Genomic DNA, 25000 nt, shown 5'->3' with positions numbered 1-25000 from the left:
AGTGGGTTGACAAGAGCCAGGATGTTGCACACTCAGACCAGGCCAAGCCAGGCCAGGCCAGCAGTGCAGAGCAGAGCATCCTCAAGCGCCTGCCCACAGCTCCCCACTCATCACTGCCCACAGCTCCCCAGTCCCCACACATCACTGTGAAAGGTAGCCTATACAGTTTTGTTTTTTCGTTACCACTCATGGCTTGCACCACTCCCCCAGGACATGGTACATGTGGATTTGTTCACAAGCCGTGAAGCAATTTGTGATTGTCCGGGTCGGGGGAAAGCAAAGTTGCAAGGCTCGTTCTCTGTAGATGGGTAGTTCATGGCAGGGACGGTCCACCTTTCTCCCTATTGCACGTTAGTTTACCATCAAAATGGCTTCGAAGCTGTTAAAACAGCGTAAAACACTTGCATAGGATACCTTTAAAGGTCATCAACTCTCCACTTCCCTGTGAGTTACGGGATTATAATAGAAGATTGTGGGAGTTCTGACTTTTCTGGTGTTATTCTGGTGTTACCACTTGGGTGAGTTTCTTATTACTGTATGAGAAGAGCCAGAGGCGTCGCCAGCCGAGACCATGCAGAGACCAAATTTCCCTCACGGATCAAAAGAGTATATATACTACTTATACTTATAACATAAACCATATAATGCACCTTGCTATTTATAATGCCACTCTACTAGGTGGCTAGGCTATATAGTTCGTTCTTAATAGCAAACAGAAATGTCAAAATAGCAACAGGTCATTACATCCTTTAATTGTCAAAATATCATTGTCAATATTTTCAATGTGGGGCAAATAAGGCTAGAGTCAGTGACTTAATCTATCAAAAGTGAGCAGCAAGTGCAGGCAAAATGGGTATTATAAGAACCGTTTAGACATTCGACTAAGCCTCCAATGTTTTCAACTGCTAGTGACGCCCCTGAGAAGAGCTTGTTGCAGTGTGACCGCTGCTGTGTAAATATCCCACATTTGTTTTTGTCTTCTTTAATTCTGGATTATTATTCATAGTTAAGATATAAATATAATTTGTTTATGTCTTATGTAGATACGTGTGTCAAATTGTGTGTATGTAGGTCTGTGTGTGTGAGAGAGAGAGAGAGAGTGTGAGAGAGAGAGAGAGAGAGAGAGAGAGAGAGAGAGAGAGAGAGAGAGAGAGAGAGAGAGAGAGAGAAGTAAATAGTGGCATGCTGAGAGGCCCATCTGGCTGCCCATAGGGGCCACGCTGCTCTGGGTTCCCGGAACACAGGCCTCGCCTCTGGAATCTGTGTTCGGTGTTGCCGCGGAGATAAGTCCACTGTGTGAAACCTCACTCGTGCTCCCAGCGGGACGGTCTTTCAGTTGACCGGCTGGAGCCAGCAACCTCTATGAGACTGCCTGATGGCTGTGTGAGTGTGGAGGTCAATGTCAATGTGTGTGTGTGTGTGTGTGTGTTTGTGTGTCTGCTTTGTCTGGTCAGGAGGCTGTATTTTGTGTGTGACAGCCTAATAATTTTAAGTACACCCACCCACACACACACACACACACAAACTCAAAGACAGCCTTGAAAGCCTTTTTGATATTATGTCCCTACATAAACCGCTGCACACACCTTCAGAAATGCATAAGAATCTAAAACTGCTCACGCACTCACGCTGTGTGACCTAGTTTGTAACTAATACCAACCAACCATCCATTCACCCGTGAAAGTTAGGACAGATTTCTCGCCATGACTTCATTCGTCACAGAGAGATATAAAAGTATGACAAATACCATCAACGTCCACTTCACAAGGGAGACCAGGAAGTATGATGACCAGACCAGTGGCCATGGAGAAATCTGTTGTCAGGGGAACTATTTGTGTACCAAATTTTTTGGATCAATGCATAAGCCCCTGTCTGTCAATTGTGTTAGCAGTGTGTGGTTTTGAATAAGCTGTGATGACAGCTGTTCATGTGTCAGCTGACAGCTGAGTTTATTCTTAATTTGGGGCTCATTTAATCACTCTCTGAGCTGCCTCCTCTGTCAGTTTAAACTGCAGCTTGGTGAGGAGCTTTCGGTATTTGCTGTTCTCTCTCTTTCTCTCGCTCTATCTTTCTCTCTCTCTCTCTCTCCCTCTCTCTCGTTTTCTTCCGCTGCCCTGATGCTGTGTGACAAGTCTAGGCCACGGTGTCTTTTTAAATCGCTCTCTTAATTTTTTTCCCCCTCTCTCCCTTTCCTCTCTCTCTCTCTCTGTTCACCCCCTCCACCCTTGTCTACGCCTACGCAGTCTTTGAAGTATCCGTTTTTCCCTTCCTCTCTCCCCCCCTCCATCACCCGGTTCTTAAAGAAGCGGAGGATTGACTCTAAATTGTATGAATCTTAATGGGAGCCGTTTGCACTCGCCTCGCATTAGTGTCCCCGCGACGCCTGCCAGGGACGAGCCCGCGCCACTGCTCTCGATGGACGGGACACGCACACACACACACGCACACACACACACACACACACACACACACACACACACACACACACACACACACACACACACGCACACACACACACACACACACGCCACACAGCGACTAAGCGCTGGTGTCACCACACCATGCCATCATCGCACGATTGTGTGATTGCGGTCTGGGCGGCCTGCTCTGGGGAGAGGAAGGGGCAGTCGGGAGGAGTGAGTGGTTGTCACGATCTGAGTTGTCCTGTTTTGACGGTGGCACACGCGGCAGTGGAAAGGGGGTGCCAGATGTGCCACAGCTGCTACTGGCAATGCTCTGGCACTGCCCTCACCACAGCTGGCTGCTGTTGCTCAAGAGGTGGGCATGAACACAAACACACACACACACACATGCACACACAAAAAAACACGGGTAGGCACATACACACAGACAGTCAGACATGAGTGTAAGCATACTGTATACCCAAAACACATACCTTGTCCTCCACAATTACTGCTACGTTGCCTGCCTGGTCAAGAGGAGTAAAACATGCTTAAAGAAATTCACCTTTTGGTGAATTAGCCTAATCTCACACAATAGAGCAATCCAACCTATAGTTAAAGGTGCACTATGCAATATTTTCACCTTACGAAACCAATTTGGTAAACAAACTTGTAATAGGCGAAACGTTCACCTAGCATAGCTATACAGCATAGACGTAGCGATTCCCTACTGAGAAAAACAGCCATGAAACTTCTTGCGAGAATCGTGAAACATTACCTTGTCAGTAGATATAGCTCTTTGGAGATAGTTTTTGCCTGTTGTTAATCCTTCACCTGTATACAGGGGGATAAGTTGCGAGAAGTTTGCTATTTACAATAGGTGAGTAACATATAAATACATCGCGACGCTAGAGGGAGCTCTACAGTCGCCAAAAATACCTAAACCTGCATAGTGTACCTTTAAAGTAAAATGATCCAAAATGTATGTCCAGATCAACACAGAAATGGTTTACTGAACACGAAATCAAGCTTCTGCATTGGTCATCTCACTTCCATGATCTGATATTTATGGAAAGCCAGTGGGTGAGCTAAAGAGCAGAATGCACAAGAAAGGACCTGGAAATCTGGACGATCTACAGAGATTCTGTCTGGAGGAATGATTTCAAATCCTCTCCTGCACTGTATTCTCCAGCTTTATGAGATATTATAGTAGAGGACTGGGGCTGTTTTAGTAGCAAAACGAGGCTTTATAAAGTATTACATGGAGGGATGCCAATAATTGTGGAAAAATATTTATTAGATGAGGTAGTTTCCATTCAGTTTGAATTTTCCCTCATTGTTTTCAGTGTGAAAGTACAGTAAGATGAACTACCAGAAGATTATTTTTTCACAAGGAGTGCAAATAATTGGGGAGGGCACTGTATTTGATTGCTTGGTACAGTCTCTTAACTCAAATCGAATATCAGATAAGACAAGAACAACAGGATGCCTTAAAATGAAAGACATTTATTATCAATTAATACAAATGTTATCTAGGCTATCTATCTATTTAATTGTGTATTGAATTTCCTCCTTGGCCTACATGCAGTAAGGCCCCTTCTCTTGACAAATCCGTGCAAAATTGTCCTCCTCTCTTTGTCTCTCTCTTCAGGGATTTTAGTGTGCCACACAGCAGACTGTGGTGTGGGCTTCTCTTCCTCATTGGTCAATGTGGTCTGTGTGGTTGCATTCTGGGTAGTATTGCCCCTCCTCTCAAAAAACCCACTCAGGATTGTCCTCCTCTCTTCCTCCATCACGTCTCTCTTCTCAGGGGTGTCAGCCGTGCGCCATGCACCAGCCTGTGCTGTGGGCTTCCCGACTGTAAGCTGGTATTTGTGCCAGTCCAGTTTCAGACGAGGCACAGGTCTCACTCCGTCTCCACCACCATGCAGTGGGGATGAGCTCTTACCGGCCTCCTCATACAGCTGAGGTGTCCCATAGACAACAGATGAGTCCTCTTTGCTGAACTCTCGATCACCATCTCCATCAATATGCAGTGGAGATGGGCTACTACCGCCCCCCTCGTCCAGCTGAGGTGTCCCGTGGTCAACAGATGACTCATTCGGGGCTGTGGAAAGAGATGATTGATTATAATTAGTAAGCCTGACATTAAAATGTAGCTGTCCATTTCAGCTATTCAACCATCTGAAAATATGATACTTACTGCAATCCTCTTTGCTGAACTCTCGATCACCATCTCCATCAACATGCAGCGGAGATGGGCTACTACCGCCCCCCTCGTCCAGCTGAGGTGTCCCGTGGTCAATAGATGATTCGATCAGGGCTGTGGAGAGAAATACAATTATGATTATAATTAGTAAGTCTGACAACATTGAAATGTAGGTGTCCATTTCAACTCTATTTAACCATCTGAATATGTGATACTTACTGCAGTCCTCTTTGCTGAACCCCTGATCACCATCTCCATCAATATGCAGCGGAGATGGACTCCTACCGCCCCCCTCACCCAGTTGAGGTGTCCCTTGGTCAACAGATGACTCATTTGGGACTGTGGATAGAGATAAAATGATGACAAATTAGTAAGTCTGACAATATTAAAATGTAGGTGTCCATTTTGACTCCTCAAGTCTCTTAGGCTATTCAACTATCTTAAAAAATGTGATACTTACTGCAGTCCTCTTTGCTGAGCTCTGGATCAGGATGGTGGATGTCAGCATGGTGGATAGCCATCACTGCATTTTTATCCTCCACTCTCTCCTTCCCCTCATCCAGAGACACTACTACAGTCTCCACATTCTGCACCATGGAGATGTCCATCTCAAGGGCCTCCTTTCTCCTGTCTGCCATCTCCTTCTTGAGGCGTTTAGCCTCCTTTCTTTTCTTCTTGTTGCTGGTGTCAACCCTCTCATTCCTTTGCTTCTTCTTACGGACCGGTAGACAGCAGCTGAAAAGTTCGCAGAGCTTCATTATTTTCACCTGTTCGCTTGGAAGTGTCTAATAAGACTGAGCAGATTCTAGGAATTCACTCAAAAATCTACTTTGCACATTTTGGAATGGAATCTTCAGAGTTCTGTAAATAAACATTCTACCTGAAGTTGTCATGGCAATAATATCTTTTAAATCTGGAGCAGCAACAAAGGGGTTTTTAGAATGTTCGCTCGAGTACTAAAGTGAAAATGACATGTTGTCCTGGCAACCAGATTTTCTGTTCTAAACAACTGAACCAGAGATTTCATCTGTGTTCTTTCATTTAAAACGAGATTAAATCAATTTCAAGAGGTGAAAATCACTATATCGAAACATGTCAAGGCTTTTATGTGTTTTTCCGGGGTATTAAAAGGAAAAGTTTGTGCTAGTATGTAAGATAAAGTTTATAACGTAACGGTAAATTTGCCTAATCTGTTCTGATTACATAACGTTATTACTGTCAACCGGGGTGGCTTCGGACACTTTTTAATTTTTTTTGGAATTTATTTACAAACCTGAAAAAAAATCGGCAAGTAGGCTATGAGACTCTGACTGATGATTGCATTCAGGAAGCATTGCACAATGTCGACAGCGGTTTACACCACGTTAGTTTCAGTTTTTTTAATAAAAAATGAAGACGATCTATTCTCAATAATTGAAAGGAGAGGCAAACTGTTTATCAATTTGCAAAACATTTTTTTCCTTTTCTATGAAACTTTGGTCTGGCATAGTATTTCACGTTGTTAATTTGGTTTGTATAGAGAAAATTGGTTGCTACGGAAACGTGATGTCACACTTTAGTACTCAGGCTCAGCCCAGGCTCACTATTTTTTCTAATCAAAGAAATACTGAAATTGTAATAAATTACACCGACAGTATGTTAATATATTCTAGATTAGGTATTTATTTCAGGATTAATTGGCTTCCATTCAAGCTTGTGTTTTTCCTAAGTGTTTTCATTGTTAGACTTAGATAAATCACTATTAGTATCTATGCACTGTATAAATGTAATATCTGTTTTTACTGAGCTTCACAACGGGTGCCGATAAATGTGGAGGGCTCTGTAAATGTACATGCACACATACACACTTATGCAAATATAGAGACATCCTCATGCATATATACATATAATATATTACTATAACACTCACACGCTTTCTTCTCTCATACACACCATTGCATTGCCCAGTGGAGGTGCAAATCAACTCAGGCTATTTATTCTGTCTGACACATTTCACCCGCACTCAAACAAGCACAAACTCACAGGGGTCGCCCATGCTTGTAAAATGTCACTGTAAAAGGCCAGACGACACTAGATATCTGTCAAACACACACAAACCCACTTCAGTACTAAACCACTGGAGCCTTGTAAAAAAAAAAAAAAAAAACACTCTCTCTCCTTGTATCTCCTTATCCATCTCTCCAACCCTTACCTCTTAGCTTAACAAGCATTGAAACCTGCTCATCCACTATTTATATCCCACAATGACTCACGTCATTATGGCTCATGTTGGATTTCTGAGCAGAGCAGGGATGGGAAATCAGGGGGGCTAATCGGAGCGGCTAATTGCTGCGGTGGAAAACCCCAAGCAGACTCTGGCCCCTCGCTGCTCCTGTAATGGACCACCTGGGCGGTAGCCATCGTGGCATATGCAGACTTGCAAGTGCCAGCTCTCCTGTCGAGGTAATAGGCGGTAATAAGGTGCATCATTTTTGTGACCTTTTTTCGGCCCACCATATGCAATGCACGTAGGAATGAATGCACCCATGTTCGCTCACACTTAGAGACGCACATACACACACAGGCTTGAACACATATGCATGCGCGCGCGCACACACACACACACACACACACACACACACACACACACACACACACACCCATGCACACACAAACACACACACACACACACACACACACACCTATGCACACACAAACACACACACACACACACACACACACACACACACACACACACACACACACACACACACACACACACACACACACACACTCACACTTAAATAAGATATCCATATGATGCAGCTGGCTGAGAGATTACACCCACTCTGTGTCACTGCAGACAGACAGCAACACTCAGTTAACCGATAGAGCTGGTCCAAGTGCAAGAATTAGGAGGGGGCAGTTTTTTGGGTGGACTGTTTTAATATTGTGTGTGTGTGTGTGTGTGTGGGCTTCACATGTGTGCTTAACCCCAGGGTCACTGGGCAGGTGCTGTGGAAACTCTGTAGTGTTTATGAGATAGAGTGTGTGTGTGTGTGTTGTTTGTGTGTGTGTGTGTGTGTGTGTGTGTGTGTGTGTGTGTGTGTGTGTGTGTGTTGTATGGAGGCTGGGGTGTGGTGGGAGCTGCCATGAGTGTGCAATGTGATATATGTTTGGTGAGGCAGTGTTTACTGTACAAGCGCTCTCTCTCTCTCTTTCTCTCTCTCCCTCTCTCTCCCTCCCCCCTCTCTCTGTCTTTCCCTTCCTCTCCCTCTCTCTGAGTGCCTGGAGCAGAGGCCTGTTGGCAGGTCTCCCTCCCTTCTGCCTGCCCCCCCCCCCTCCAACCACGGGCGGAGTAGAGACCGTGTCCACTCTTCGCCCTGGTTGTCCTTGTGATGTTGGAACATGAGAGCATCTCACCCTCCTCTTGCTGCCCCCAATTCAAGTTCAAGTTCAGAGCACCTTGGCTGGCATTCATATGCACTGTGGCTACAGCATAAAATAACAGTGTAATATGAGCAAAAAGGAATATAAGAAAGGAGAGGACATAGCCACATGGCCTACTACACTCTCTCTTCTCCTCACTTCCTCTCATTCTAATTCAAATTCAAAAGAGGCTTTATTAGCATGATTATAACATTTTACAATATTGCCAAAGCTATTGGTTTGGGTTGTACACTGTATACACTAGATATCTCTCTCTTTCTCTCTCTCTCTCTCTCTTTCTTTCTCTCTCTCTCTCTCTCTCCTGCTATCTCTCTCATTGTGTCTTTCAACATATTTTTCTTATCTTCTTCTCTTTTTTTTGCTTCCTCCACCCTCTCGCTCCTGCCGTCGGTCCATCCATGTGTGTGTGTGATAGTGTGTGATTGACAGTGAAGCGGCGGCGTTTGGCAGGCTGCGGCGGCGTGCACTCCCTGTGCAGGAATGTGGAGTTGGCCTCGTGAACAAGCCCCTGCGCTTGGGCTCTTCTGCTCATCTGGATCCCCACTGAGCATTTGGCTGTTCTGCTCCGTTACGCACAAGCATACACACACACGCACGCACACACGCACGCACGCACGCACGCACGCACGCACGCACGCACACGCGCACGCGCACACACACACATACACACACACACACACACGCACACACGCACACACGCACACACATACACACACACACACACACGCACACACATACACACACACACACACACACACGCATACACACACACACTCACACACACACACACACACACACACATTCACACTTACACATTCACACTTACATGAATGCATGCACACTCATAGACACTATAGAAAAGACTTCTCAGCCTTCATGTGTTTCATTAACACATGCTGTATAACCATTTCCATATAAACCCCCACTAAAATGTCTGCATACAGTATGTACATGAATACAACACACATTATTATAAACCAAGTACAGTTTCATGCAGTTTCACACACACACACACACACACACACACACACACACACACACAAAATATCACATAGGCTTGAGCTGCTAAAACCCTTGTTGTTTTAAAGCACTATTTTTCACCATGGCAGACATCACAGGTCCCTAGACATGCTCAGTCAGTGTGCATGTTGATTCTGTGGAAGCCCACAACCACAGCAACTAATTTACAGTATCTGGCCTTAAACGCGCTGGCACAATACCTCAACGCTACGTTAGCTGTGACACGTGTTGAGTTAGTGGTTTACAGTATGTGCGTGTGTTAGTGGAACGGGCAAACAGGGAGAGCCAGGCCCCGCTCTAGAGAGTCCGACCTGCTTCTGTCAGCTCACTCGCACTTAGCCACCGTAAATTTGTGGTTAGCCTCTTCAAAAACGGGATCATGAAGAATATCCTCCTCCTCATCATCATCATTATGATTGAAAGGCCTGTTGTTTTGGGCACTGTCCTCTGCATGATATCTGGACCATGTTATGCTCTTCTGTTTTTTTCCCCCACTTCCCATCCATAATATTAGTGTTGGAAAGATGCTGCTTAATGAGCTAGACAGATGACAGTAAAATGTCAGCCGTGTACTTTATCTTACCTGCGGTCTAAGTAGAAAGTATTCGTCTCTAATGTATTTTTCCTAATGTGTTTCACACAGTTCTGTTGCCGTGTGTAGATGATTCTGCATTTTCTGGTTCATATTATTCATTGTGTATTTTAAGGAGGTGTTAATAACTTACCGTGAAATGTAGGAAGAACACAAATCTCCACAAATGCCTTAACATTGTTTTCTGGTCTTTTGTAAAAGTTATTGTGCCGTCAATATCTCCTACAATACTCATTAGCGAAATCTAAGAGATACGTACATGTAGTAGAGTAGGTTATTTGGAAAAAACTGATAGCCTATATCCCCTTCGTTTTTAAAAATAATTCTGTTGAACATTGATATGCTACAAACATGTTATAAACAGCTGGGAAAGGCTGTCGCAAATCCCTCGAACAGGTGGTCAATCAGAGATTTCAAACGAACTAGGGAACAACATGTCACAATGCAACACTCTGTTTTCCCTTGATGAAAGTGAAACCATGAGTTTTCCCACATCTCAACTTTGGCCAGTTTTCAGAAATAATCGTTTTCAGTGATAAAACCTCATTGAAATAATATGCATTTTCCATATGGGGTCTTAGAAGTCATCTGTCTCCTTCTAGCCACAGCATTTTTGTTGCAAACATAATCAACCTAAGCATGCTCAGATGACGTGATAGACGAGGCGCTGTTGCTCACCTGTCCATCATCGTAAAGCCCGATTTGATTGGTCCGCCAGATTTGGGGCGAGCATAGTTGCTCCACAACAGAGCAATGACAGACCGAACTTCCCGACCTCAAATGTTGTGGGCGGGACTAAGTTCGGCTGGCACCCAGGCTAGATAATTTAGATATATATATATCAAATAGACATTGATTTATGTATTGCGAGTGTGTATGAAACAAATAACATAATGCAAAGCTATTTTGTGCTCTATATGTTAACCCCACCCGTGTCAGTGTATTTGCATAACAAAGTGTTTAGTCTTGAGTACATCGAGAAACGGTCAAAACAGAAAACATGTTAAACAGAAACATACTGCTCCACACTTGTCAGCTGTTGTGAGACAAAACACTTCTGTTGATTGCCTTCTGTTATATGGCATAATTATCACTTCACCGCTAGTAGTTCTGGACCTGGTGCTCAAAGGTGGGAAACTGGGCCCCCACCGCTTTGACAGCATTCAGCTGCAATTAACAGAATGAACAATGCAGTCTGATAACAAGGCTTAGCTAAGCTCTCCTTCGGGATTCGTTTTGCTGCTTGTAAAAAAAAGGGGGAAAAAAGCTCAAAACTCAAAACCCATTTAGGTTGCTGGCACTGCCACGATGTATTATGGCAAATAAATGAATATATGAATCAGTCAACGCGCTGTGTAAACGATCTTTGATGGTAATTCTTTAAATCATTCACCAGATGAGATGGGGGAAACAAATCATTTTCACTTTTTTTACATTTTACAAGTGCCTTTCTGTGTGTGTGTGTGTGTGTATGTAACAGGTTTGAGCATAATCACAGCAGTCACTGCTCAGAGGTGTTCAGTGTGAGGATTTAGACGGGCTTCCTTCCGGTAAAGAATTGAAATGCGCTGTTCCAGCGACCGCTCCTGGGCTCACTAAATCACATTAGACACTTGCAATTAATCTATTTGCGGGAATCATTTTCCTACCGTTCAAAGGAATAACCAAATCTGCATGCTAACAATTCCAGGTGCCAGTATGAATTGACGCTGTACTAAGCTGCTTTATAATACGGTGGGAAAGGAGAAGGAATTGTTTTTTTTTTTTTAACTGTATAATGCATGGTGTTTTCAGGGTGTGTGATGCTGATATGGCTGTCTGTGTGTCTGTGTGATGCCATTGTGGTAGACATCCCTGCTGAATCTAATCATGCAATGTAATAGATTAATTCCATGAAACCTTCCTACCCATGTGAGTAGGCAAATGGAGATTAGAAAATGTGTGGAGAGCTCTGTGTGTGTGTGTGTGTGTGTGTGTGTGTGTGTGTGTGTGTGTGTGTGTGTCTCTGTTTGTGTGTGTCTGTGTGTGTGTGTCTGTGTGTGTATGTGTGTGGGTGGGTGTATGTGAGTGTGTGTGTGCTTGCGTGTGTAATGCATACTTGCGTGTGTGTGCGTGTGTGTGTGTGTGTGTGTTAATGTGTGTAACAGTTCCTAGAGTCCTTATCTTTGAGCTCTTTCATCACCAAAGAAAAAAGCTAAGACAAAAAATGGGCGTCCCCTAACATGTTGATTTTTCTCCCTCTTAATTCCTCTGCCTTTTGTTTAACAGTGATATAACAGCTCTTTATTCATAACACTTTCTACAGGCATTTTCTCTCGGTGCAGATAAGACCACCATTAGTTGTAATTGAGCTTCTCCCATGGCATTAAATGGACTGGAACCATGGGGAGGAATAGGAACCGATGGCAACTCTAAGAGCTGATAGTCTCTCTCGCTCCCTTTTATAACTACAGAAGTGGGGCTATGTGGCACTCCTCCTCTAATTGTCTGTAATGCAATCTTTCCTCTCCATATCAGGCCAGGACAGATGATTGTGTTGAGCGATGAGAGAAAGAGAGTGAGAGAGAGAGCGAGAAAGATGGAGAGAGAGAGCAAGAGAGAGAGAGAAAGGGAGAGACACAGATTTATTCCATCTCATCTGTTTGTGACAGTCAGAGCGTATGGGCCAGGATTGTGAATAAGAGTGTGTGTGTGTGTGTGTGTGTGTCTTCCCTCACTGCGTGGTCTCCCCCCCCCCCCCCCCCCCCACCACAAAGCCATTCGTTTTCCTGACAGCTTTCTCTACCTCTAGAATGAGGTCAGGGGAGGTGTCCATATTTATTTATCTGTTGACAATGCTTTGTTGACCACAACTCACCAGAGCTAGATTAGCCCCAATGTTTTCCATCAGCATCCGTTTTGGGCATCATAAGCTGAGTTTCCATCCAATTCTTCAGCATATTTCAAGCTCATTAATGGAAGGAAATGCTAGTGTGTGTGTGTGTTTTCATGGGGTGTCTGATGAAGCAGACTGCAACTGCAAAATGCAATTCAATCCGATGGAATTAGAGGTGCAGGAGGGAAAAAAAACAACTTGAGCTGAAGAAGTTTTGAACTTTGAATATAACAGCTGAATAGTGAATACCGTGAATGTTTAGTTTAGTTTAGAAATAGGCGGCAATGCTTTCATATTTAATTGTAGTGTTTGCCCTATTGCATTATTGAATGAAAATAAAATAAATGCATACCCTAAACCACATTTAACTACAACGTTTGCAATGACAGCCTGCATTCTCAGTGTTTGAAGGGGTTAACAATTTGCCCACACTACAGTACATGAGGACAGTTAATAGCAGCTATTGCTATTATCATTCAGCGTGCCCCGAGTGTATGGAGACCTTATGTAGTCTATTTCATTATTCCATCATTCAGATCCACACTCCATTTCAAAAGGTGATGATAATCCACTATTATTTGTTTGCCCACTGCCAAGACTTTCTCCTCGCAAGATGGCGGTAAATGAAAGAAGTCCTGTTAAGTGCTCAACTTACAGATGTGAAAAGGTATTAAAAAAATATGCTTGTTTGTCTGCAGGGTAGTATGGTGTTTTTAGGCTGGTCAAAGGCTTAAGTGATGTACTTTGACATAGCGAGATTGCACTCAAGGCTATGCTTTATCCGATTTTGTTATAAATACACATTCCGGAAACTACACAAACTACACAACTCAAAACTACTCCGATCAAGGCCTTTTTGGTCTCCAGCGATCGTTAAACGGTATGATAGAAACATAGCTATGCGTTTGTTGTCTGCATTTGTTTATGTGTTGTGTGTGTTTTAATGTAGATTTCTACTGAATGTGCATTTCCTGCAGAGGTATAGAGTATCAGCCCCTTTGCCCCTTAGTACAAACCTGTGAACAGAGACACTAAAACGATGGCACTGTGGCTGGCTCTGTCCAGATACAATCCTAGTGGACTCATTAAAAGAATTGATTGCCTGCAGAGTACAGTCACCTTTGTTTCTTGCAGACCTTTGCTCAGGACATAATTACCAACTAATTGAAGGGTTGTTCAGTCAGAGCACACTTGCTGGACTTGCCTATTCTGGTGTGGATTGTTAACTAACATTAGACAGTTTTTTCTGTACACAGATATCTATTTATCTGACAGTTTTATCCAAAGTGATTCACAGAACAGATTGCGTAGACATTTTGTTAGTGTACATATGAAGCACCTGGCAGTCGAATCCATGGCCTTGGTGTTGGTAGTGCCTTGCGTTATGAAAGAAACTACACAGCCGTTTTCAAAGTGTACTCCTGACATTAACAAGTACTTACAGTTCCACTGAGGGGTTGGAGAAATAACCAGAGAGAATATCCTTGATGCATTTTTTGGCAATAAAGACAAACTCCCACATATTCTTCTTTTTCAGCAAAGAAAGAAAGGAACACCAGTTTCTCTATTTTACCACTTTTTTATTTGTTGAAGATTTCTAAACACGGATCATTACAAGCACATTTTGTCTCCCTGTTGCCTTTTCCCCTTATTGTCTCTCAGTGGGCTATACAGCAGTAGCATCTGTCCGCATACATATTGCTGTACTTGGAGTAAATATGTTTTCTTTTATCGCTCAGATGGGTTTCTAGCTGCAGGCCTATAGAAGGCGCACCATATGTATACCTGCGGAGGGGAAATGATGATGTAACCTTGAGTGCAACGCAGGCTGACACTCGACTGGAGAGGGTAACAGGATGTTACAGCAGGTGAACAGAGCGGTACAGGGAGTGTGTGTACGGCCAATCTGCTGAGCTCTCCCGCGTCGGCTTAAGGTTACTGTATGTGTGTTTTCAGAGACAAAGAGAAGAAAAATAGAATGGGGTGGCCCGGCACTGCTGGAAGTACATTAATCCGAACAGCTTTCATTTGATAACCACTGTTCCTCACTTAACACTGTTTTTTTTATATAATGACCATGGCCTGTTCATGGCCTTTTAAACGGCTTGTATGCATCTCTACTCCCTCTGCCTCATCTCCAATTTGGGGAGCTAATCACCCCTGCCACAGATGCTGCCTGGTTGACAGCTTGGTTTGACAACGCAATCAAATAGCCAACAATGTTATGCCAACTCTGACACGTTAGCTTACTTGTCTAGTAAGGCTAAATTTGCAGGAAGCTATTTTTACATTTGTTTTGGAAAACTTTACCCCCCAAATCTTTCAGGATTGGGTTCCATCTGTTTTAACATAACAACTGGTTATTCTGATTGGTTATTCTGATACATCAACTACTCTTCTGAACCAGAAATACTGTACATAATGGTGTTAAAAAGTTGACTTTGAAATGACAAGTAAATTACAAATACACATCCTTCCTCCTTCCAATATATTTATTGAAACAAAATTAAATCCCTAGATCAACAGTGGCCGCGTGAGCCTTGCCTACTCTGCAAGCACTAAGCGTTAGTGTTCTTCTCTGTATGTCTCTGGCCCAAATGCCCCAGCCTTAGGTGCATTACTGAGAACGTGTGTCTGTTCTTTGGTGCACAGTAACACCGTTGTTTGTTCTGGTGATGGTAATGGTGTGTGATCGTAATAAAATGTCACCGCACGCTACTGAATTACAGTTATTATATATTTGGACTGCGGTCGGCTTCAAGCGCCTGAGGACTACCCAAGTTGGAGAAGTCAAGCCAGGACAAACCATGGTTGAATTTGAAAATCCATGAGGAGTTCGGTTTCTTAAAATTGTTTCTTCAGCCATACAGAGTCTAAATGAGGCCTGACACAAATGGAAGAGAGATGTTCAGCTGCTCTCGACCTTCAAAGAAGGGCACAACTCGTTTTCTCTCTCTGCCTCTCTCTCTCCCTGCCTCGCTCTCTTTCTCAACACCTCCTTTCAAAATATATATTTCTGAAAAGTTTGGGTGCACTCTCTATGAAGCAGAGATTATTTTCCCTTCAGGACAGATATCTTAAGACTCCTATCTTCTAGAAAAATAACATCTGACTTGTTTTTCTCCTTTACAAGGAAAAAAAAATCCCCCCAAAAAGCAAAATGCCCTCAGGAGCAGTTTACTGCTGTGTGGGAAGTGGAGACTCTACACTGAAAACCATGTGTCTCCTGGCTATAAGTAGCAGCGAATTGATTCTTTGTTATTTTTATTTTGTTTTTCATATAGACTAATAACAGTGTGTCTGATTACAGTTTTTCTCGATCCCCTGTGTCTGAAGAAAAGCACTTTGGACAAAATGACACATTTTGCTTGCAAAAGGCTGTTACTCTCTCAAAACTCTTAAAACATGCAGCAAAAGCAAATCTTGCCTTCAAACACTACAACTTGTTGCCAATTCAAAAGCACTCTTTAATCAATCATTACACACTGGACAACAAAATGCAAAATCTAGTTCTCAAAATGAGCATTTTTGCTATGTCTGTTCCATTACTTTTTCATTTTTCTGGTATCAGAAAAAAACTGTGAAAAGACTAAATGTACTGAATAAAAAAATATTTTATTCATTCCTCCCAAGATGTAACTGCCATTGACATGTAAGACATACAGTAAATACCTACTGTAGCAAGATACAGTACATTTCGTTGAACTACAACTTGTCATTTTTCATCTAAATAGACCAACAGTAAACACCTTTTTGTACTGTTTTCTCCACCAAATAGGCAATACAGTACTTCATCTAAATGTGCATTAGATCCATACTTGCAAATAGCAACACAGAACAGACATCTCTTATGTATAATGAATGATTGCTGATTGAAGAATTGTGCAAAGGAGTTTCACACAGGTGTATCAGAGATTCACCAAAAAATATGTTTTTCTTTTGTTTAGCATGGGAAAACCAGTGAGTTTGGGGCTTTTGAATGACACCTGTGTTAACTGTTTTGCAAAAGGGTGTGAGAAATGTGTGAACCCAATGAAAATGTGTGAACACATTCACAAGAGATGACTAATGCTGTGCAAAGAAAGTAGTCATGAAGACCAAGTGGATTCCAGTATACTTAAGCAGGTAAAAGCAATCGAGAAAAACTGTAAATTCATTGTTGTCCTCCTTGTGAATTTAGATACTTTTCAGCTGCTCCTTTTTTTTATTTATTTTTTTTATTGCAAACACCATTGACATTACAGAAAATGCAACACTACAACGACATGCACAAGAATACTACATCGGACAAACAGATGTACATTACACAAACATATACTGTAACTTAACAAGACATCACATTGACATGGCTTATTAACACACATAACATTAATAACAGAAAAGCTAAGGATGATTTGCGTCCAGGATGATTACAGATATGATTATCAGGGATGAAATTGATGACTGGAATGACAAGAAGGGGGGCTGGGGGGGGTGCGGATGGTAGCTCTGAGAGTGTGAATGAGGTGGTGTTGGGATGGGGGTGTGGGTGGGGGGGTTAGGGGTAGTGAGTGTGTGAGGATGTATGTGTGTGAGTGTGTGTGTGTGTGTGTGTGTGTGTGTGTGTGTGTGTGCATATGTGTAAGGTTGGCTTGCTGTTGGGCCAGGAGGAGAGAAGCTGGAACACAGAGAGGGAGGGTTTCAGAGGAGAGGAGTTATAATTATTCTGTTAAAGATTAGTATAATAATAAGAATAACTGATTGCCTGACTGATTGCCAACCTGGGCACCCATTAATGGCCACAGTTCCACCCAGCCCCGGCAGTTATGGCGATGAGCTGACAGAGAGGAGGACCTGCGTGCCACCCATCCCCCCAGGCCCCCATCATATGCACACATCCCCCACTACCACGACCAACCACACCTCGCCCCCAGACCTCCATCCAACACGCCACTCTTGACCTAAATATGTATGTGAATGGCTAGGTTGAGAGCTCTATCTAGTGTGTAGCATTAAAAGAAGTGGGCATGCATGGTGAATATCTGTCAGGATTTCCTCATGCACACCACACTTACCCTGTGTAAGATGTATGCCTCTTCTGTAATGTGTGCATTAAAATAAGTGGGGCATGCAGATAGACACCTGATGAGGTATCTACCTGCACTCCACCCTTACCCTAGCCTGTTTTGTGGTTTTGTTTATGTTTTATGAATGAGCTGCTCCTTTTTTTACTAGCCAGAGTTGTTGGCGAGAAACTACCTTTTAAAACACTCAATTACACACAATCCATATTCCCCTTAGGCATAGTTAAAAGCACTCACGGAAACTGTGTCTTTTCTCATGGGTGCTTGGGTTAGAATATTTGCACTGTAGTCACACTGTCAGCCTGTTGAGCTGTATCACTGCTACTAGGGAGTCCTTCACATTTTGTTTGTGATGGTGTGTGTGTGTGTGTGTGTGTGTGTGTGTGTGTGTGTGTGTGTGTGAGAGAGAGAGAGAGAGAGAGAGAGAGAGAGAGAGAGAGAGAGAGAGAGAGAGAGTGTGTGTGTAGTGTGGTTGTGTGTGTGTGTGTGTGTGTGTGTAGTGCAGATGTGAAGCCATTCACTGCCATCAGTCGCAGAGTGGAGTCTGATTGATGGACAGTCAGTCTTTCAAGGCTATGCCTGCCATGCCATGAATAGGTGAGTGTGAGGCCATATCACACAAAGTACTTTAGGATGACTCAGTTCAGTACTTTACCATTCCTCAGTCATAATACACAGTTTTAAATATGTCTAGACTTTGGTCAGAAGCTCAGTCAGGTCAGCTCAGTTTGAGGAGAGGGTCATCTTCACCCTCTTTACAAGACCCAAAGCCTTGGTATTCACAGCTTATGCCATGGGACTGCTCCTGACTCTCTGCCATTTTGCTGAAGGGCTATTTGTCATGACAGTGGTTCTTTATGTGTTACACACTCCCATTCTCCCTGCATTCAGAGCTACTGACGCAGAGCCTGCTGATCCTGTGGAGAGAGCAGTGTTAAGCATTCATGGAAGATTCCCACAGAGCGTAGGGGAAACATCATGAGTTTGATCCAGTTTTTTCCAAACCACTTGCTCTCAATTTGGTTTTAAGTTTGAAACAAAACATTTGTTATGTGTTTGTAGCTCAGCAACACAACACGAGGGTCTCTTGGCTATCACAAAGCGAGGAGGGGCCTTGTGTTCTTTGGCTATCCCAATGCTGACCAGATAACCAGTGTGAAGTGATTTTGTTGTTGTTGATGTTGCTGGTTTTGTTAATAGTATACAGAACAGTGTAAAATACCTTAAAGTGACATCTGCATGTTTAGCAACCTCTGTCGTCTATGATAACCTCTAGGCTATTTTCCTAACTCCTTTGGGTGTCCTCTGTCACCTAACAGACCCACAAAGTATTTGCAAGTGTTACACACATTACACACACACACACACACACACACACACACACACACACACACACACACACACACACACACACACACACACACACACACACACATTACACACTGAAAGAGAGAGACAAAGAGAGCAGTGGGGGGGGGGGGGAGTGATAACCAATGTTAATGAGCTGGGTGTTCCATGTGACACAAATGACGCAAATGAGTGGATTTATTAGGATTCCGGGCATGTGCGCGTTGGCTCCAGCTTGAGTGGTGTTTTGGCACCCCCTGGTGCCTGTGAGGAAGAATGCTTTGAAGAATATTTTCTGGGGCGCCAGACAAAGAGAGGGGCTGTGTGTGTGCCGACGGCACCAGGCCTGCGTTGCCTAATCTCTCAGTCTACTGCGCTGCTGTCTCTTCCCAGCTCCAGAGGGGCATTGTGTACTAGAACAGAGAGCCATTCAGTGCTAGATGATCTACTGTAAACATAGGGATTAAAAATAACATGTCCATTTCTCAGAATTACTCGAGATGGACATTTTAGATGTCTATTAGAAAGAACTATTGTAAGTAAAATGCAAGACCGTTAAGAGGGTGTGTGAATGGGCATGGCATACATCTCTTTTAAAAGAAGTCTTTTTTTTCTTCATAGAATCCCTCAAAATGTGTTATTTGTTAACTACAGTATACAATGAACAATAGCTTTATTACTTATGTAATCCTATTTCCTATTTCCTTCCAGCAGTGGTGTTTTCAAAAGGGATTTTGTTAAGTATTTCTATCAGATATGTAAATAGATGTGTTATATAGTTGGCAGTGTAGTCTTTAAGAAAGTGAGCTGTATAGTTTCAGGTTTCAGTTAGTCTGCTCTTTCTTCATACAGTTCAGTGCCCTCCAGCTGTACAATGCACTTGTCAGAAAAAAGTAGCACACTATATTGCCTCAAGCGCAGTGCTCTGTGTGTGTGTGTGTGTGTGTGTGTGTGTGTGTGTGTGTGTGTGTGTGTGTGTGTGTGTGTGTGTGTGTGTGTGTGTGTGTGTGTGTGTGTGTGTGTGTGTGCGTGTGTGTGTGCGTGCGTGCGCGTGCGTGCGTGCGTGACTTGAGAGTGTATCTAAGCTAGCGATCTGATAGCTGCTATCGGGACCGGGCAAGATGGAGGGCACATGTAGCACAGAACTCTTTCACACACACACTCAACACACATACACACACACACACACACACACTCAACACACACACACACACACACACACACACACACACACACACACCCCCAACACACACACACACACACACCCCCAACACACACACACACACACACACACACACACACACACACACACACACCCCTCGCACACCCTGAGGCAATGCACCTCTCCTCCACCCACCCTCCACACATGTAACACATGTAGTTCACAGGTTACGATCAATAACGCTCTGATAGCAGGCCGACTCATCACAGTCCATTTTGCAGATAATGGCCGTGGCCAAGGAGTCATATATAACGGGAAGCGCTCCGTGTTCCAGGAAGCCTCTATGTTTTTAATAGCACTCTGCAAACTGTAGCTTCCTAGGTCAGTGGAATAGATTTCCATGATGTGTTTTTGTGACCAGCAGGAATTATATGTTCATATATATATTATATGCACAGTGTGTGTGTGCGTGCGTGCGCGTGCGTGCGTGCGTGACTTGAGAGTGTATCTAAGCTAGCGATCTGATAGCTGCTATCGGGACCGGGCAAGATGGAGGGCACATGTAGCACAGAACTCTTTCACACACACACTCAACACACATACACACACACACACACACACACTCAACACACACACACACACACACACACACACACACACACACACACACCCCCAACACACACACACACACACACCCCCAACACACACACACACACACACACACACACACACACACACACACACACCCCTCGCACACCCTGAGGCAATGCACCTCTCCTCCACCCACCCTCCACACATGTAACACATGTAGTTCACAGGTTACGATCAATAACGCTCTGATAGCAGGCCGACTCATCACAGTCCATTTTGCAGATAATGGCCGTGGCCAAGGAGTCATATATAACGGGAAGCGCTCCGTGTTCCAGGAAGCCTCTATGTTTTTAATAGCACTCTGCAAACTGTAGCTTCCTAGGTCAGTGGAATAGATTTCCATGATGTGTTTTTGTGACCAGCAGGAATTATATGTTCATATATATATTATATGCACAGTCTTTCCCCTTTCTCTCTCACGGCACACCGTTTACTATAAGAGCATATCAGGGCAGTAAGGGCACAGCACCACCATGATATTAAGCGTACAACAGAGACAAAATATCATGTTAATTGCGGTTCATTGCCCCTGTCCCCCACGCCACAGAAAAAAAAAAAAAAAAAAAAAGAAACGTTGGCAGGCTGTTTGTTTACCCATAACATAACTCAAGTATTGATTATATTTTGCCATCTGTCTGTTGTTCACCACTGTAATTTTATCTTTTTCTACTTACATGACAAAGGGAGGTGGGTTCGGTTCATGGTCAGGCATCCTGTTTAAGTGTTCTCCCAGTATTTTTCTATGCTTTCTGCTATGCAGCATGGCAGTTACAAGCGTTTTTTGCTACTTCTGCGGACTGCAGTGATATTGTTGTTCTGCTGTGTTTTGTGTTTGTGGTTGACAAAAGTACAAAACAGTAGGCAGATCAGATAGGCGTAGAACTAACATCATGAAATGTGATTTAAATAGTCTACAATTTTGGCCGATTATGAACTATATCAACAACAGTAAACATTTAATATGGATTTTTCCTGCGGCATGCAGTTTGCGAAACACTGACATTATCTGTAAAGAGCATAATCATGATGACATACTGTATTCTCCGTACTGGATCCTGTTGACATTTTGAAATATTTACACATTCTTGCAGTTGCTGCTAAGTATGCCCTTTATTCCACGGGTAATGTTTAGTGAGGAGGAATCTAAGCAGAATTTGAGTAGACCTCAGGTTGTTAATCAAAATGGCCACTGCTCTTTGGCCTCCACATTATGCTCCCGCGCGGCTCCGTGACGCGGCCTAAATCACTGTAATTTCCCCGTCACCCCACAGCACCAATTCCAGCCCATTATACACCATGAATAATTAAAACCCCAAGGCCGTCTGTAGGTTTCCTTTCCCCCGCTGCCTTCTCTCTGTAACGCGCGCCACATGCCATTGCAAAATGGCACTTTGGGGAGTTGAAAATCCACAATAAAGCGTTTCATTTGGACTATAAATATCTGACCACATTGGCCGTGTCTGAACAGAATGTCCTTCTTCTCCATCCTCCTCCTTCACCACCACCCCCCCCCCCCCCCCCCATCCCTCCCGCACTATGGTGGCTTGGAAGGTGGACGCTTTGGCTCGCCGTCAGCCCAGAGCAACTGTAACCCATAATATAGGCCCACGGAGCGAAGGAACAGATACTCGATCGGGCCATTCGAAGAGCCGCTAGTGGGAGGAGGTTTGGAAAGAAATGCGTCCCTGGCTCCTGCTGCTCTCCCTGTTTTGGCAGTGCCATGCGTTTGGATTTGCACACTCTCAAGACGCTCATTATGATTATTATTTTTATACATTTACCGCTTGGCTTGCTTTACCAGGAAAAAAGATTTACTCGACAGATTGGTTGCTTACATTAGATCCCCAAGACATTTGAAGTATGCGTCTGAGTCCAAGAAAGTACAAACTGGGACAAACTCTTTTTTTTCATTGCATTAATAGCTAACTAACCAAAAATGCACTTACAAATGCATACACAAATTATGCTTAAATCAAATGTGTAGATAAAGACACACCTACACACACACACACACACACACACACACACACATAGATAAACACAGAAACATACGCAATGAAACATTTCTCCTATTCCAACAGCCATGGGAGGATTAGTGTTCACATTAGATGTTCTGCGGCTTAGTTGTCAAGTTCAGTTAGAGGACGGAGTAGCTCAGTGGTAAACTCCTTTCTCCAGTCATTCACACTGTAGATCATGTTGTCACCCTCCCTTCTGGATGACTTAAAATGCCCCCCCCCCCCCCCCCCCCCCCCCCCCATCCTCCTTAGTCCTCTGGCCATGCTGTGTCCATTACTCAGGCTTCACTGTAATTTTTGAAATATTCTCCCTGGAAACCACAAATCGTGTTTGTTGGGCTTTGTGTCTGGAGGGACTCCTGTGGATACTGAATAGAAGTAAAACTGGACTTGTTGGACTAACTGGCCTTCCTGCTGAGCCTGACCTCACAACTCTCTTTCTCTTTCTTTCTCTCTCTCTCTTTCTCTCTCTCTCAGTCTCTCTTACACACACACACACACACACACACACACGTGCATCTCCAGTCTTCTCTCGTGGCCCAGCCTGCACACATGGTTTGTGTTAGTATGCCTTGAGACAGGTTAAGTCTGGTTATTCCACAGGAAGGTGGCCCCGTGCCTGTGCAGTATTTGTTTGCTGATGCCAGATCCCATCTGTTTGACTGTCCTGTCTGTCTGTCTGTCTGTCTGTCTGTCTGTGTGTGAGCAAAAGAGGTTGGTCTGCTCTCCAGTCAAACAGACACACGTGGAGCATCTGGAGGTCATTGGGTCACGCCTAACACCTGCCTTTGACCTCGGCTTGCCAGGAGTCCATTAGGGGGGGTCAGTCTGACCTCTGTTGACCCCACCGAGGTGCCCTGACCTTAAATTATGAGTCAGTAATGGGGTCAGAGGGAAGAATCGTGCCGATTGACCTTGAGGGATCCTCACTGGCCACCCAGCAACACCCGCTTTTCACCCCCCCAACTGCCCTCAAGCCCTCTCAAAAGCAAACATGACCTCTGCATATAAACTGAGGTAATCGGCCAGGCCACCATGTCCTATGATGAAATACAGGCTCCCTGCAGAGTGATCAGTGGTGTACCTCAAGGTCTGAGACCTTACGTAGGAACCACAACGTGTGAACCAGGCCTTTTGGCACATCACAACCTGTGAATCTGTTCATCACAAACAGAATGGACTCCAAAATAACTTTTATTAGTGTATGTAAATAGTGTTATTAGTCTGTAGGCAATTTTGACCAATCCGCAAAAGTTTAATGGTAATCTGACCCGACCCGCAAATGCCTGAAATATCATTACAAATATTTTTGTCGGACTTGTAGCCGTGGCTATCCTCCCACAGTGGTGTGAGATGGTGTGTGTGTGTGTGTGTGTGTGTGTGTGTGTGTGTGTGTCTGCAGTGCACCCCCCACTCCCCTTTGGTACAGCTCAGCCGTGCTCCAGTTGCCGCCCCATTGTTCTTCCTCTGGTTCTCATCTGTGAGCAATTACAGTGCGTTTATCTCTCTTTCCTCCCTTTCATCTGATCCCTCGCTCCGGCAAAGGCAGAGCAGCTGGGCTAATGTGGACTGGGGGTCGGCGCGGGTGTGCGTGAGAAGCCCGGGCCGGCGAGGGAGAGATGGAGCACTTGTCTGCGGATGAGGGGTGGAGGGGGTGGGGGGGGGGTGGTGTTGGGTCAGGAGGTGGGGGAGTGTGCGGCAGGCCATTCGGCTCCAGCCACATGTCTGAAAGTCACCCAAATGTGGAATTATTCTCGTTTTTTCTCCCTCTCTCTTTCATTCTCTCCCTTCCTCCCACTTTTCGTTGCACTTCCTCGGCAATCTCTGACGGTGTTCTCCTCGGCCCAGGGCTCCTGCTGTCTGTGGAGGTTCCCCACTCGAGCTTCGCCCTGGGGCTTGAGCAAGTCACTACTAATCCCTCTCTCTCTCTCTTTCTTTTCTTTCTCTCACTCTTTCCCATCTCTTATCACACTTTAGCCCCCCACCTCCCTCCCCTCTATGTCCCCCCTGTGGTCCCCCTATGGCCCTGGTGTGCTTGTGAGAGAGTGTGTAACCACATGAGAGGACTTCTGTCTGTGATAATTTCATCTGTGGGCTGTGTGTCGTTAATCAGCTTTATTACCACATCAGCACAAATTCTGTCCTCTCAGCACCTCGGCCTCCTTACGCTTTTATCTGCTCTGTGTTTATGGACGTTTCTGAAGGTCTCCTCTCAGGCAGACAGTGGTGCTA

The 25000-nt window shown here is 44.2% G+C and overlaps 2 protein-coding genes across 4 annotated transcripts in view; one reads left to right on the top strand and one right to left on the bottom strand.

Annotated features, from left to right (window-relative positions):
- The window catches only part of auts2a (activator of transcription and developmental regulator AUTS2 a), a 281065-nt gene that overhangs the window by 65874 nt on the left and 190191 nt on the right, over window positions 1-25000 (top strand). The gene's annotated exons all lie outside the window — the stretch shown is intronic.
- On the bottom strand, window positions 3889-5439 carry LOC121709890. 3 transcript variants are annotated; one of them, XM_042093605.1, is made up of 4 exons: window positions 5072-5439; window positions 4831-4950; window positions 4606-4725; window positions 3889-4509 (listed from the first exon to the last, which is right to left on the bottom strand). In XM_042093605.1, exons 1-4 carry the CDS (start codon window positions 5367-5369, stop codon window positions 3944-3946), a joined length of 1104 nt encoding a protein of 367 aa, XP_041949539.1. In that variant the 5' UTR covers window positions 5370-5439; the 3' UTR covers window positions 3889-3943. The 3 variants fall into 3 exon arrangements, with proteins under 3 accessions (XP_041949539.1, XP_041949540.1, XP_041949541.1); XM_042093606.1 differs by lacking the exon at window positions 4606-4725; XM_042093607.1 differs by lacking the exon at window positions 4831-4950.

Source organism: Alosa sapidissima, chromosome 5 (genome assembly GCF_018492685.1).
Source record: "Alosa sapidissima isolate fAloSap1 chromosome 5, fAloSap1.pri, whole genome shotgun sequence".
Taxonomy (NCBI): domain Eukaryota; kingdom Metazoa; phylum Chordata; class Actinopteri; order Clupeiformes; family Clupeidae; genus Alosa; species Alosa sapidissima.
The sequence above is the reverse complement of the archived record's forward strand: the minus strand, read 5'-3'. Positions and strand labels throughout refer to the sequence as shown.

What these genes read in the sequence shown, in the direction of transcription:
- LOC121709890 (XM_042093605.1), bottom strand. Translation starts at nt 5,369, where the DNA reads ATGAAGCTCTGCGAACTTTTCAGCTGCTGTCTACCGGTCCGTAAGAAG. An exon ending in GCTCAGCAAAGAGGACTGCA is followed by an intron (nt 4,951 to 5,071) that starts GTAAGTATCACA and finishes CTCTATCCACAG; the next exon opens with TCCCAAATGAGTCATCTGTT. An exon ending in GTTCAGCAAAGAGGATTGCA is followed by an intron (nt 4,510 to 4,605) that starts GTAAGTATCATA and finishes CTCTTTCCACAG; the next exon opens with CCCCGAATGAGTCATCTGTT.